The sequence below is a fragment of the Penicillium brevicompactum genome, assembly GCF_028827555.1.
Source record: "Penicillium brevicompactum strain IBT 35665 chromosome Unknown utg000002l_segment0_segment0, whole genome shotgun sequence".
Lineage (NCBI taxonomy): Eukaryota > Fungi > Ascomycota > Eurotiomycetes > Eurotiales > Aspergillaceae > Penicillium > Penicillium brevicompactum.
Window position 1 is genome coordinate 361,238 of NW_026623205.1, and position 14,722 is coordinate 375,959.

The following is a 14,722-nucleotide window of genomic DNA, read 5'->3' on the forward strand; positions in this document are numbered from 1 at the left end:
TCTCTTTTTGTTCTACGAAGGCACAGGGCACTTAGATTCCCATTTCAGGCAGCGGCCATGGAACATCAGTCATCAAGAACTGATCCAAGTCAAAGTTTTGTAGACTGGGCATATCAATCATGAGATCCCCAAGCCACGAGAACTCCGTATCAGAAACCGGTGCCACTTCATCCGGGGCCTGCGCCTGTACCCTATTGTGGCCCGAAGCCTCCACCGTGGGCCGTGAGTCGACAATCGGCTTATCCAGATCTTGAACCGGTGCTGCCGCTGCCGAATTCAAACGCAAGACCTCTGCAAGGGCGCGAGTGTCATCTTCCTTTCTCCGTTGGTGTAGTGCGATGAGCAAATAGGCAGTCGAGTATGCCTCCCGCATAGAAGATGTGTCATAAGCAGCAAGAACTTCACGTAGAGTTCGCATTGCGTCAGTCAGCAGTGCTAAAGCTGCTCGATTGTCGATTGCTAATAGGGAACAGACGACTTGGAAAGGAACATTGGCCACTTGGTGCCAGGGGCACGTGGAGGCGACCATTCCCCGTGCTGCGCGGAGGCCGCGGCCGGCGAGTGCAAGGACACGTTCGAGGAGGTCGGATGAGAGGGGTCCGTGTGGATTGAGAGCGCGCAGACGTCTGTAAATGCAGAGCATTAAATTACACTGGACAAGGATTAGGGATGGCTCGGAGTAGATGAGGTCGAGGACGGATGTGAGGGCATGTTCGAGCTCTGGTAGGTCTTGAGGAGATGGGCCGGTTGGATCTAGGCTTTCGGAGAGCGGGAGGAGATGGAATAGGTCGGCACGGGACACTCGGGCTGGTGCTTGTGTCGGGGGGTTGCGAGAGGCTGGTGCTGTGGGTGAGAGAGTAGTGGCGCCGTGTAGGATTACGCGAGACCGGCCTAGGTCAAATGAAATCCATGTGTTCAGATGACGGGCCATGCCGAAGAGTCTACGTCGTGTTTCGGGATCACTTGGACGGTCCCCACTCTGTACTTCGGTGCTATCCTGTGTGTCGGTGGGCGAGGCGGGCAGGAGACCTGCCGTATCTGGATCTGGGGTCTCGAGATGCAAGCCTGCGGCTTCGATCAAATGCATTAGTGTGCAGCTGGCCATCCATGCTGCATGTGGTGAGGCTGTCATGCGGAGATATGCGGCGCGTAACACCCAGCCTGCTATTGTGTCAACCGATGGCATTTCAGCGGTGAGAACACTTCTTTCTAGAAGATTTCGCGCTTTCTCAACCAGATGCAGTTCAAGGGGTATGATCTCCCGCCGCGAGAATAGATATCCAAAAGCAGCCACGCCACATAGAACGGCATCGTACGGGCTTTCCGTAGAGTCGGTGTGGGATTGCAAGAGCTCCCAGCGCTTTGCGATCCGAGTAAACACCACCTTGCGATCCAGAAATGCATAGCACGGGTCCACCTTCTCGAAGTATATAGTTGCTAGCCGCCGCATCTCCTCCTGTGGAATGAGTTTGGTGATGCCTCCGGGCGGCGTGGTCGTAGCAGGCGCAGAAGCCAACGAGGACGGCATCGTTGGAGATAACCGCCTTTCTCCAACGTTCCATGCAAACAAATGCAATCTCGGCGCATGCGCCGGGTCAATTCTCAGCCCCAACCTGCGAACAAAGGCCGCTCCCGAATTCGCTTGGATGGATTGAGAAAAAGTCCCCGAATTGCCTGACTGGCGAGGAGAGGCTTGCGACGTAGCGCCGCCCGCGGCACCAGCGAGGTTTGTAATTGGATTTGAGTAGCCATCTGGAGGTCGTTCGTCGAGCGATAGACTTGCCCGGTACAAGCTATGTGACCTCGCGCGTTTCTTGCGCGCGCTGTATTGACATTCTGCACCAGTTTGGGCGCACGTACTACACGGCTGTCCACCGGAGCATTTCCGTTTGCGCGATTGGCACAATGAGCACGCGAGTCGAGATCGCTTTCGTGTGGACTCGGACATTGTTGGGAGGAAAACGCGGGGAACATGCGGCGTGTTTGACCCGCTCTTCTTCACATGTCGGATGAACCATAATGCAACGGAAGAAAGTTGCTGACATCAAATGGTTCCATAACTCAGTTGGTTAGAGTGTCATGCTAATAACGTGAAAGTCGAGGGTTCGACCCCCTCTGGAACCACGTCTTTTTTTTTGCGCCGGTTTTTGCGCCGGCGAGGTAAATGTTAGAACGTCAGGCAATCCTTTGGAAGAATACTCCGTACGGAACGGAGTATTGAGGGAGTTTTTTTCTTCTTTCAAATCATTGGTGCCAAGAAATTTAGACCCAAGCCTCCTTTCTTCATTTGGTTTATTTGCTTCATACAAACTACGTACGGAGTACTCCGTACAGAGTACACTATGGCACCCACGGTTTACTCGTATTTGCTTCCGTCTGGACGACCCAACAGCTTTTCAAGCTCTGTCAGGTCCGGCATACCTGCCGGACCAGGCATGTAATGTAGATTATCCCTCAGGGTGGTGCCATTCCACCAGATCTCATTCTTGTGCAATGCCTCCATGATCTTAGGCGCGTCAATATAAGTGCGGATCTCGACCATCTGGCCCCGGTGCCAGCGGGTGAACCACACGTTGACGATATCGAATCTGTCACCTGTGGTGGGTCAGGGGAGATCGCGCATCGGAGGATATCCGTGTGCTCACCGGAATTCATGACACCCTTGAATTGAATCTCCTGCACCGACCATTCAGCGTTACATCCGCCGAAGATTGCCTGTGGGTGGATCTCAAATAGATCTGCGTGGTCGAAAAACAACACACTGACTCGACGCAGGGCATTGACGTAGAAATGCATCAGATCGTGGTAGCGGCCGGCGATCGGGTGGTGGCCGACCACGGTAAACTTGACGTCCTTGTGAATCAGTGTAAACAATTTGTTCATGTCTTTCTCCAGATCTTTGAAGGAATCCCAGATGTGCATCTGAGACACGTATTTGCAGTTGGTCGATGGGTTCTCGAACTGAAAGCCTTCTCGGTGCTTGGGGAGTGGGTCGTCCACCACACCGGTGCCATTGCAGTGACCGCCATCCACGATGCCAGTGCCATCACATCCTGTCTGCAACAAGCTCTGACTGGATCCGAGCAATGAGATGAAGCGTCCCGAGGCTTCTGGGAAGAGGCTGGCCGCTAGGGCAACAAGCAGATAATTAGTCAGGATCATCGTTTAGTGTTCCTTAGCGCTAGATAGACCGTAAGCTAGAAGCTAATCTGTTAACCGTTAATTTAATTGTTCAACTTAACCTTGTTCTTATACGGCGGTGGTATTTGTGATTAATGTACCGAGTTGGGCTAACGTTGCTTCGACTTCAGGTTTTCACATTGTACGTGCGGTGTACACGGTTACTCTGAGGAAATTTGTGACACATACAAACATACTCCGTACCGAGCTGCTACAAAGAAGATGATCTGAGAAAAACGCACAAACAGCACTCATGCACAGGACCGATAATTGAGGCCTTCCTAGTGGCCAATGGCAAGACCAAGGTGCAGGGGGCTACTGCAATGCCATGTGCAGTACCCTAAGTGCCATTAGTGGAGACAATAGTGCGGTGTAACCCGTGACTAGTACGGAGTACATTAGTAGGCGATCGAGTGAGTGAGGACGGAGTACTTCTTTCCGATTATAAAAGGCGATGACCCCATGGAAATTGGCTGTGATAAGAAAGTGATAGACAGACGTGATATCATTGCGGGTTGGCCAGTCGAGTATTACCTAATTCCGTTCGGACGCCGATAGCGGAATTTCACGGCCTCCGATTGGCTGAAAAAGGCAAAGTCGGTGAAGAACACGTGCCCACTGACTCAAAGGTGAAAAACCCTCTTGCGAGTCTCCCTTCACCCTCCGTTTTTTCCCCAATCAACACGTCTTCCCCATGTTCTGCTAAATAGCAACCCTCCCCCCCAATTCCCTCTACCATATCCTGACTGCAAGTTTCAGTCGCGCATATGTGTTTGGCACCCTCAATCTTTACCTCCCAGGACTACATCTCGGACCATCTCTGGAAAGCCAACATCAACTGAATAGCCCACCGCTTTCTCACAGTTTACATTACCCATATACAAAAAAATGATCTTCAATCTCTTCAAGGCTATGCCCCCTCGGGCTGCTGCCTTCGCCTCCATGAAGCGTCCTGCTCAGGTGCGTTTCATGGCCACTGTGCGCCAGCGTGCGGCTATGGAACCAGCTACTTTCACTATCCGTGATGGTCCGATGTTTTCCGGAAAGTCCTTCGGTGCCCGCTCCAACATCTCCGGCGAGGCTGTCTTCACCACCTCCTTGGTCGGTTACCCCGAGTCCCTGACCGATCCCTCCTACCGTGGTCAGATTCTGGTTTTCACCCAGCCTCTGATCGGCAACTACGGTGTCCCCTCCGCCGAGAAGGACCCCAATGGACTCTTGAAGTACTTCGAGTCTCCCAACCTGCAGGCTGCTGGTGTCGTCGTCGCCGATGTCGCCGAGCAGTACAGTCACTGGACTGCCGTCCAGAGTCTGGGCGAGTGGTGTGCTCGTGAGGGTGTGCCTGCTATCTCTGGTGTTGACACTCGTGCCATTGTTACCTACCTGCGTGAGCAAGGTTCTTCTCTTGCCCGTATCACTGTCGGCGAGGAGTACGACGCCAACGAGGATGAGGCCTTCACTGACCCCGAGCAAATTCACTTGGTTCGTCAGGTCAGCACCAAGCAGCCCTTCCACGTTGCCGCTGCCGACCCTCACTCTCACGTTGCCGTCATTGACTGCGGTGTCAAGGAGAACATTCTCCGCAGCTTGGTTGGCCGTGGCTCCAGCGTCACTGTCCTTCCCTTCGACTACCCCATCCACAAGGTCGCCCACCACTTCGATGGTGTCTTCATCTCCAACGGCCCCGGTGACCCCACCCACTGCCAGGACACCGTCTACCACCTCAAGCGTCTTATGGAGACCTCGCAGGTCCCCATCTTCGGTATCTGCCTGGGTCACCAGCTCCTCGCTCTGGCCACCGGTGCTAGCACCATCAAGCTCAAGTACGGAAACCGTGCTCACAACATCCCCGCTCTTGACCTGAGCACAGGTCGCTGCCACATCACCAGTCAGAACCACGGTTACGCTGTTGACGCTTCCACTCTTCCCTCTGACTGGAAGCCCTACTTCGTCAACCTCAACGACCAGAGCAACGAGGGTATGATCCACAAGTCTCGCCCCATATTCAGCACCCAGTTCCACCCTGAGGCCAAGGGCGGTCCTCTGGACTCCTCTTACCTCTTCGACATCTACCTGGACAGCGTTCTCAAGTACAAGAACAACCAGGCCGGTCTCTACCCCCAGCGTGACAGCCGTCCCAGCCCTCTGCTGGTTGACCTGCTCGCCAAGGAGCGTGTCGGTGTTCAGCCCACCATCGGTCAGCAGAACGTGCTCGCCGCTGCTGCTGCCGCCGCCGGTGCTGCTTAAATGTCTTAAACTGGTTGGGAGTACTGTGCTTTTTTTGGGATTGGGTCGATTCGGATACGGTTTCTTTGTAACTTGTTCATATTCTAAGTATAAATTCAATGCTAGCATTAAAATCATGCATTTGGTTTCTAAGCCTTTTTGGTAGTCATATGTTCATGTCAACGTGTTCATCATCGCCCTCAAACTTAAGCCTTATCCTTAGTGACTATAGATACCACATCCTCGTCCGCAACCATGTGTGACAGTCCCACGCGCTGAGGGATATGTCTCGCACTTGCTCCCCACACCATGGCGTATTTGAAAGTGTCCTTGATCGTACGGTGAATCTGATCACAGACGTCCTCGATACTCGAGTTCGAGCGTACAATCAACGCCTCATCGAAATTGGGCTCTTCTCCCTTTCTGTAGATGCGCAATTTGTTAGCATTGTCATGGAGTGGGTTGACTCTTGAGCACTTCTTACCGTTTTGTGTAGAGTCGCATAAGTCGCAGTTCCTTCCAGATACGTTCAACGACATCTTGCACACCGAGATCAAGCTCACAACTCATGACGGCTGTGTAAGGCTCGCGGGCAAGGGCGTCAAGGAACTCCAGACCAATGCTATCAACCTTGTTGTATACGTATAGACTAGGAAGAGGTTAGTATATGCCTTTTAGAGGATCGTTGAGTGGGAGGTCAAGCTTACCAGCGGATGTACTTGCGGTGGTCCTTCATGATAACATCAATAAAGTCGTCGATAGTAGCTAGATAACAAGTCAGCGTGCCGTTTCACATTCCCCATCAAAGCTCATCATACCGTTCTCGTCTCGCACGAGGACTTCGCAGTTAAGGATCTTGTAATCACGGAGCACGTTGTAAATAAGCTTTTCATCCAGGCTCTTGGGGGGTGTCGCAAATGAAATCTTCATGCCGCCTGCCTTCTTGATCTTGAGGTAGATATTGCTGCACGCTTGTTAGTATCAGATTGCCCACACTTCTTCAGCAGTTTAACATACGGAGGCTCCTTGTTCAGACGAATGCCCACAGAGTCCAGTTCCGCCTCAAGCAAAGCTCGCTGTTCGGCACGCTTTGTGGCATCCAGAACCATCAAAATCAAATCACTTGTCTAAAGAATATGTTAGTCTCTCGGCCTTCGTTAAATTCTGCTCAGCTTACCTTGGCTGCCGAAATGACCTGACGACCACGACCCTTGCCCTCGGACGCACCCTCGATGATACCAGGCAAATCAAGAATCTGGATCTCGGCACCACCGTACTCAAGCACACCGGGAATGGCAGTCAGTGTGGTGAAAGAGTAGGCTGCGGCTTCACTCTTGGTCTTGGTAATCTTGGACAAGAACGTAGACTTTCCGACTGAGGGGAAGCCAACTAGAGCAACTCGAGCATCTCCACTCTTGCTAACATCGAATCCAGCACCACCTCCGGAGCCAGCTCCGCCAACTGGCTCCAGGAGCTGAGCTCGAAGCCGGGCAAGCTTTCTGGCAATGATGTTAGTTTCAATGTGTGTTTTGAAGCGGTGGACATGACAATACCCTTTCAAAAGACCCAGATGATATTCTATCTCAAAGGTTAGATTCTTCACTTGTACTTCTTCAAGTATTGATCTTCATCATACCTGTGGCCTTGTTCTCTGCGGGACATGGTTAGCATAGATTTTCATAGATTTTCAACTGAAAGACTTACTCTGCGTCCGCCGCATCTCATCCTCAATCCTGTGGAATCAAAATTAAGCAATCGGGACATGAGAGTGGGCAGGTGTCATTCGAGTCACATACTCCTTGATCTTCTCAGTGATGTTCACCATTTTGCCGATTTATGAGGCTTGTCAGCCAGAAATGAGCGAATAATCGTCTTGCTGTCACGGCACACGCAAGATCCAAAATGAGGCCGCGATATCAAAATCCCGCACTGCCCGCCAAGACCCGCTTATGTAAGGGGCTTCAACTTCACGATTTTCTGAAGCTCAAAGCTCCGCGTCTACGACAACCTTGCGCTCCTGGTCATTTCAGACTCTTTTACTAGTGGATTGAAAGAAATATTGCAAGCGCCCTTTCGCGGAATACTGATCACCAAACACGAGTTGCTGCGAGCCTACTAATTTCGGAAACGCCGCCGCCGCCAATCTCGATACTCACAGCTATGGCCGACACATCAGTTGCAGAGCCCGCGGTGCCGGTCGCCGACACCGAACAAACAGTCGCGACTACCAATGATGCTCCGGAGAATACAGCGCAAGAGGATCAGCAGGTTGCACCAGTCAAGAAGACAAAGATGATTAGACGGAAGAAGAAGCCTGCGCGAATCCAAGTCGACGCATCAACTCTCAAAACCGAGTCTCCAGCTCAACCCGGCGTAGACTGTGAGTGGCCTTGCATTACAACCCGACCCCATCTCAAGACCCAATGACTAACTCCGCAATCTAGACAACATCTGGTACAACAAGGCGGGAGGAAACGACGACGACAAATACGGACTGAGCCAGCCAGCTCCATACCGCGTGAACATCGCTCGAGACTCGGGTTATACTCTCGCTGATCGCGTACCCGGGTCATATTTCTGCGTTCATTTCGCTCGCGGATCCTGTACCCAGGGACCTCAGTGCCAGTACCTCCACCGACTGCCCACAATACACGATATGTTCAACCCCAATGTCGACTTGTTCGGTCGTGAGAAACACTCGGACTACAAAGAGGATATGAGCGGTGTGGGTAGTTTCATGAGAGTGAACAGAACTCTTTATGTAGGACGGTGCCATGTGACTGGTGAGTTTACCCGTGCACGCCACTTGCGAAGTCGACGGCTGTGTTTCGATTTCTACTGGCTTCCCCAGAATGTTTCTAGCTAACTTGGCTGCGTAGATGATATTGAGGAGGTTATCTCAAGGCACTTCCAGGAATTCGGACAGATCGACCGAATCCGAGTGCTCACTGGTCGCGGTGTTGGCTTCGTCACATACTCAACTGAGGGCAACGCCCAGTTTGCGATGGAGGCAATGGCAAGACAGAGCTTAGATCACGAAGTCAGTTTCATCCCTCTCTCGAGACAGTCTTACAGCTTGCTAACAACCAGCAGGAGATTATCAATGTACGCTGGGCCACGGTAGACCCGAACCCAATGGCACAAAAACGTGAGGCGCGCCGACTTGAGGAGCAAGCCGCCGAGGCCGTTCGACGAGCACTCCCCGCAGCATTCGTTGCAGAGATCGAAGGCCGGGACCCCGAGGCCAAAAAGCGAAAGAAGATCGAGGGATCTTTCGGACTTCAGGGCTACGATGTTCCAGATGACGTGTGGCATGCCCGGACCCGCCAATTGGAGGATGCAAACCAAGCCGCTCAACTAGAGGCCCCTGAACAACAGTTGATGATCGAGTCCACACATGCATCTGCTCCTGCGCAGGTCGAGGAGCACCAGCCACAGAGCAATTCTATATTCTCCAGCTCGGCTCTTTCGGCTCTCAGGGGGCTGAATGGGACGGTGAAGACTCAGCAGGCCCCTAAAGCTGCTGCTGGGCCGCTAGTCGCTTACGGAAGTGACGATGAGAGCGACTGATTATCCTGGCATTTCAGATTCATAATGTTTGCAAACCCTCTCATTAAAATGTACACTAGCGATACCTGACATGACACTTGATTATTCCTTCACGTCTTGAACAATGTGTGCCTTTCCCTTCGTAGATAAGATGACTTTGAAAGTTACCTAGTTGTGAGATATAGCAAGCAACCACGATATCTATAGACCCGGTTTCATGCATGCCCAGGTGGGGAACAAGTTGGACGAACCGTACCGTGCTGGAGACATGGCCTAAAGGACTTAATAGCTATGGGGGAGAGGTTTTACATCTACGCAAACCACGAATCACCTCCAGGGCTGTACATCGCACTTCCAAAGACATTGGGAGTTATTCGTCACTGGGGTATCAAACATCCCAAGCACTCGCTAAACTATGGAACTCAATATGCGAGAGAGAAAAAAACAAAAGCTGCCACCTTTTAAAGTATGTCCACTCCAGTCCCTAATCCACCTCCTTTCCCACCTAACCCTCATCCTCATTTCATCGCCCATTGAAATCAATCAGTCATAATTCGTTCCCCGCTAGGGTCCCAGGTCATAGTACACGCAGGATCCTGTTCGATAATTGTAGATGAAAGCATTCGTATAGCTTTCCGAGCTGTCGTTTGCGCGATTCTCCATTGCTAGATCGGTGAGTAGCTCGTGTACCTGGCTGAGGTATTTGCGCTCGGTCAGAGGTGCGTTCTGGATGACAGTTCGCCAGCTTTCTGCATCTGAGAGTCGTGTGTCTCGGATGGCGTCGAGGACTTCGTCGCGAGTGTCGATGGCTGCGACGGGGCCGTTGCGGGCGTTTTCTGCTACTTCGCGGGATGATACGAGTGCTGGGATTGTGAGTATGGATACTTATAGGGTGGGGGAAAAAGTGGTGGTGGCATACCTGACTCGACAATGTTCCTTCTGTTTGTCTTTTTGCTTCGGTGCTGTGGAACGAGAATTCGTACATCGTTCGCCCGTTCCTGGAATGCCAAGGCTTCTTGCTGGCTTAGTTGACGGGATGGTCGAGGCTCGGCGGTTCCTTCTCGGTGGTGCAATGCCTGTACCTCTGACCGAAGCCAGGTTACGAGCTCGGCGGTCCGGATGTCGAATTCCTCCTTGCGCATGAGGTTGCGAACTTTGAATCCACGCTCTTTGCTGTCTTGTTTGGCGATTACGATCCATCGGTGGTTGGAGTCTTTGTATTTGGCCATGAGCTCTTCGAGAGACGAGGCGTCGACTGCAAGCTCTGCGCTTATGTTGTTGGACCAGAGTTCTTCGATTAGTTTGACTCCTGTTGTGCGGAGAACTGTTGCATCGAAACTAGCCACGAGGACATCGCACTTTGGGTACATTAGCAAGCTGTTCATCAAGAGATATGTGGGGCTGCTTACACGACGAGCGGCCCAGTATAGCTCGGAGCCTGTTTCTGTGTCCTTCGGCGGAGCCTTTGCCTTGAGATAATCGATCATTGAAGAGCGAAGTCGATCTGAACCAAGGTTGAAGCCAACGGCATGTGCTTGAGGACGGTTGGATAGAACGTTGGGCGAATGCTCTTGGATCAGCCGGTCGTATCTACCACCAGCAGCAAACACATCCCGTCGCTTGCTGTCGAAGACACATTGGAACAGCACACTGCCACGATAGAATTTGTCATGCACGCTGCTTAATGGGTTGATGTAGACTTTGCGTTTCACGCCAAAGCTCTGCAGATAAGTCATGAGCACATTCAATCGGGCAAAAATTGGTGAGACCCGTTCGGCATATTCGGTTCCTTCCATTATGCTTTGTAGTCGCCGCTGCGTCTCTTTCGAAGAGTCTGTAAAATTGATTAACATTTAATCCCCACTGTGTTCAGAACAATAACATACCCCGGAAATCAAATCGGGCAAGATCATCTAGCGAAGTCGAAGCAACACCAATTGCAGGCGCTCGAAGCTCACTTCGGATTTTTTGCATGGTGTATTTCCCAACGTTGAGCTTGCTGAGAACCTCCTTGGCTTTGGGGATCTGGGAAGGCGTGATGCGACAGAACTCCATGATCAGCTGGAGGAGATCGGAGTGGTTGACGAGGAAACACATAGGCGTCGATCGCAAAGGCGGGAACTCCTCGATAATTTCATCCAATACTTTGATGACCTCTGCCTCTTTGAGAGCTAGATCCAAAGTGTTGTGAGAAACAATGTCGAAATCAACTTCGCGGTGCGTCCGTGGCTCACTGCCATGCGTGGATTCCCTGTATACAGTACCAAAAGCGAATGTCTTCTCCAGTGAGCGATCTTGCCTAGGGATTGCTCGGGCATTGGGGAGCGTCAAATCGTAAGGTAGCTGTAGGAGGTTGCCTGAAGCATCCAAGACTCGCACCGCGCCATTGTTATAATGCTGGGACCGAGGGAAGAGCATTTGTCTTGTTGACTCAACGGCACCATGCCTTCGGAAAATTGAGGTGAGTTTCTTTTTGACGAGACCCTGGACGAGCAACTCGTTGACGGCTGGCACCGCATGGGAGTCGATGTCCCAAGCAATGTCTTCGAATTTCTTGGGCGATTGTGAGAAGATTGCAGACAGAATCTTCTTATAATCGGGGGAGTTTGGATCAGATAGTAGATGCACGATAGCTCTCCGGAACGTCTCTTCTTCGACTTGTAGTGGAATCTTGCCGCTGGACAGAAGCTCAGATGCCGTTGGACGCTCGCTTGGTGTGTGACTCAGCAAGTGTTCGATGATCCGCCCCTGGAGCACTTTATCGGATTGCTGGAAAGTGGATGGAAGTGTATGAGACTTTTCCCTGATTTCTCTGAGGGTCTGATCTCGTTCCATGCCGGTAGGCAGGGGGTGGCACATTTCGAAGAAGATCACACCCAGCGAGAACATGTCAACTTTTTCGTTGTAATGCCCCGAGACAACTGACTTCATCTCTGGTGCAACGTAGTAGGTCGTTCCCAGACTGCGTGTAAAATCACCTTCAAAATCAGCTGCAGCAGATGAACGCACTGCCGTTGTGAATTGGCCGCTCGTGGCAAGGCCAAAATCACCAATTTGAGGGTTGTTGGCTACATCAATAAAGATGTTGTCAGGCTTCAAGTCACGGTGGATAATACCATGGCTATGAATGTGGCTCAGACCATCGAGGATTTGGCGGAAAAGGCGCCAGGAGCTTTCAGTGTCATCGCACAGCCCATTTCTTATCAGATCACGCAGTGTATGCTTCTCGCAGTACTCCATCTGGATGTAAAGCGTGGTAACCAGAGGCCTGGAATATGAACCAGATCGTGCACGGCTGAACTCGACATCTTCTGCGCTTCCGGTGCCAGTAGTTCCATTGGCTCGGTTTGTCTCTGGTGTTCCTGGATGGGCAGGGTCGGACAAGGTCCCCTCATTCTCGTCGTCGCTATCTGATCCAGCGAATTCGATTTTGGGATACCCGCTAGAGCTAATGAAATCAAGACCACCTGTACTGAACCCATGGTGATCCTGACTGGAGAACGGGTCACCTTCGGTGGAGGACATAGCCTCTTCTTCGATGTGATTGAAATCCTCTTCTAGCCAAGCAGTGTAGTATCGGACGACGTAGGGGTGATTGAGTCGAGACAACAACATGGTTTCGGAAAGCGTGTCTTTCAACGCTGCTGCCGAAGTTTGTGAAATTTTCTTGACTGCGTACAATCGACCATCCAGCTTGTTCCGAGCCTTCACTACTTGTCCGTAGCCACCGCGGCCCAGTTGACCTGCTTCATCGAAGTCTTGGTGGTATCGAGAGAAAGCCGGCATGGCTCCAAAGGAGTCCAGCCGTGGCCGTCTGTGTGATGACACAGAGCCAGATGCTCTCTCCCGCATTTTCAGAGGCGCATCAACGCGGAAAAACTCTGACGGTTGAAGCTGGAAGGCAGTTGGGCGCTTCCTGGGGTCTGGGCGGAAGAATTCTCGCAGTAGATCCTGTAGCGGGGGAGAAAGTCCCATGGAAACCATTAGTTGATTGGCAGAGGTGTATCGAAGAAGTACATCTTTTCCAAAGCCCATCTGAAGGAGAACAATTCCAAGGTCCCAGACGTCCGTCTTCATGGATGGAGAGGCATGATCCTGAGTCAACTCTGGAGGAAGCCAAAGTGGAGATTTTGAGGCAGTCAAAGAAGGCTTCCCACAAGGAGGATCCGGTAAAGCTTCTTCAACACTTGATTGAAGCTTGACGATGGTTCCTCCAGAAGGGGTCCGGAAGAGAAAGATTCGGCCACAGTGAATACTACCATGTACAAATCCACTCCGGTGGTAGAATTCCAATGCTTCAAGTAGTTGGATCATCCAGCCACGAAGCATGTCAACAGCCACAGTCCCAACGATATCGAGGAGCTCAGATAGAGATCCTTTGTTCGCATGCTCCAGGAGGGCATAGACAGTCCAGTCATTATCGGGTGAGTTGAAGTGGCCAATGGGGCGATTGATTTTGAAACCAACAAACTCAACCAGATTGGAGTGCCGCAACCGCTTGATCGCTTCTAACTTATCCTCGCTGGTGCGCATCTGTTCCCGGAAAGCTAATGCTTCAGATCCTTTCTCGGTCAAGCAAATCTCCTTGAGAACAAGTAGCGGAACATGACATCTGCTCTCAGAGACCACCGGTCTCACGGTAAATGTCTTCTTACCCGGTTTGCTTTGTACCAGGGTTTTTCCATGAACCGCCCGAAAGACCAGTGGCTGCTCATCGGTGTCACTGACCACCAATGGCGGATCAAAACAGATGGCTCCAGGGGTATTACCCACAAGGTCGTCAGTATCACTTGTATCTGCACCACCGGTGCGACTCTTTCGTCTTAAGATCCGAGCCTTGTTCCGCTGTCGCATCTTGTCTCTGAGCATTTCTTGCAAAGCGCGCTCCTCCTCCACGGCTGCAGCTTTCTGTTGGCGGAGCTCTTCCTGTTGTTGGAGATCTGCACGTTGTAGAGCCGCTGCTTCTTGTTCCATGCGCTCTTCTTCCAGGCTGGGCAAGTCCTTGTCCTGGGCTTGGGCTTGGGCCACATCTTCCAGCACATCCTGTATGGATACTGCCAGCTCATAGATCATTTCACTCCCAAGGAGAGTGTTTGGTTTGTTGCGCAAAATGTCCTGGATTCTGGAACGTGCTCCATCGCGAAATCCGTCGAGGTTGCCTGGCGATAAATTTGGTATGGTTTTGGGATACGTAGCCGGCAGCTCGACCTGGAGGATCAGGATAACGTCTGGATTTGAGGAGGATCGGAGGTGGAGGTTGAATGTGACATTGGAGGTTTGCTAGAAACGAGTGAGCGGGCACGACAGGTCGAAACGGATCGGAGCACCCTACCTGCCAAGCAGATCGTTTGTTCTCGACTTCTTCAAAGTCATCGCCATAGATTGAACGCAGAGCTTCGACCTCTGTCTGGTGGATTTCTCGGTAATTGGTTGGGTGAATGGGGCTCGCGGGATCGGAGGTTTGCTTTTTCTGGCGGGATGGCTTCCTCTGTTTGGGAGACATCGCGGGGCGTGGCGAGACGCCCTACATGCGACCCTGAGCGTTGTACGGCATGAGGGTCAATTATAGGGGTGGTAGGGGTTTGAAAGTTGTCGAGAAGGTGAAATGGGCAGTCTTTTTTTTTTGGTTCTCTTAGAACAGGCGGTCAGATCACGCCCTTCGACTAGGTGGAGATGCTTAGTATCAATGACGTCCCTTCAATTTGTTTTATACTAATTCTACTATTTAGACCTCTTTATGGCTTGATCTTACTGCAGGTATTTGGTA

The 14,722-nt window shown here is 51.7% G+C and overlaps 6 protein-coding genes across 6 annotated transcripts; 2 read left to right on the forward strand and 4 right to left on the reverse strand.

Moving 5' to 3' along the window:
* Nucleotides 1-31: 31 nt before the first annotated feature.
* N7506_002911 (putative C6 transcription factor) lies at nucleotides 32-1,528 on the reverse strand (the record flags this gene model as incomplete). The annotated part of the gene is made up of 1 exon (XM_056952206.1): nucleotides 32-1,528. One exon carries the CDS (start codon nucleotides 1,526-1,528, stop codon nucleotides 32-34), a length of 1,497 nt encoding a protein of 498 aa, XP_056813898.1.
* Nucleotides 1,529-2,356: 828 nt separating this feature from the next.
* On the reverse strand, nucleotides 2,357-3,162 carry N7506_002912 (nuclear transport factor 2 family protein; the record flags this gene model as incomplete). Its single annotated transcript, XM_056952207.1, has 2 exons — nucleotides 2,357-2,595; nucleotides 2,646-3,162. 2 exons carry the CDS (start codon nucleotides 3,160-3,162, stop codon nucleotides 2,357-2,359), a joined length of 756 nt encoding a protein of 251 aa, XP_056813899.1.
* A 906-nt stretch (nucleotides 3,163-4,068) lies between these two features.
* On the forward strand, nucleotides 4,069-5,427 carry cpa1 (carbamoyl-phosphate synthase (glutamine-hydrolyzing) CPA1; the record flags this gene model as incomplete). Its single annotated transcript, XM_056952208.1, has 1 exon — nucleotides 4,069-5,427. One exon carries the CDS (start codon nucleotides 4,069-4,071, stop codon nucleotides 5,425-5,427), a length of 1,359 nt encoding a protein of 452 aa, XP_056813900.1.
* A 185-nt stretch (nucleotides 5,428-5,612) lies between these two features.
* Nucleotides 5,613-7,231, reverse strand: N7506_002914 (uncharacterized protein; the record flags this gene model as incomplete). Its single annotated transcript, XM_056952209.1, has 10 exons — nucleotides 5,613-5,829; nucleotides 5,891-6,055; nucleotides 6,114-6,171; nucleotides 6,225-6,370; nucleotides 6,424-6,533; nucleotides 6,584-6,905; nucleotides 6,960-6,984; nucleotides 7,043-7,057; nucleotides 7,111-7,139; nucleotides 7,203-7,231. 10 exons carry the CDS (start codon nucleotides 7,229-7,231, stop codon nucleotides 5,613-5,615), a joined length of 1,116 nt encoding a protein of 371 aa, XP_056813901.1.
* Nucleotides 7,232-7,566: 335 nt separating this feature from the next.
* On the forward strand, nucleotides 7,567-8,976 carry cwc2 (active spliceosome conformation promoter CWC2; the record flags this gene model as incomplete). Its single annotated transcript, XM_056952210.1, has 4 exons — nucleotides 7,567-7,786; nucleotides 7,851-8,189; nucleotides 8,286-8,446; nucleotides 8,500-8,976. 4 exons carry the CDS (start codon nucleotides 7,567-7,569, stop codon nucleotides 8,974-8,976), a joined length of 1,197 nt encoding a protein of 398 aa, XP_056813902.1.
* Nucleotides 8,977-9,519: 543 nt separating this feature from the next.
* cpcC (putative protein kinase (Gcn2)) lies at nucleotides 9,520-14,458 on the reverse strand (the record flags this gene model as incomplete). The annotated part of the gene is made up of 5 exons (XM_056952211.1): nucleotides 9,520-9,818; nucleotides 9,875-10,313; nucleotides 10,365-10,789; nucleotides 10,842-14,235; nucleotides 14,288-14,458. The coding sequence occupies 5 exons, from the start codon at nucleotides 14,456-14,458 to the stop codon at nucleotides 9,520-9,522; spliced, it is 4,728 nt and encodes a 1,575-aa protein (XP_056813903.1).
* Nucleotides 14,459-14,722: the final 264 nt, after the last annotated feature.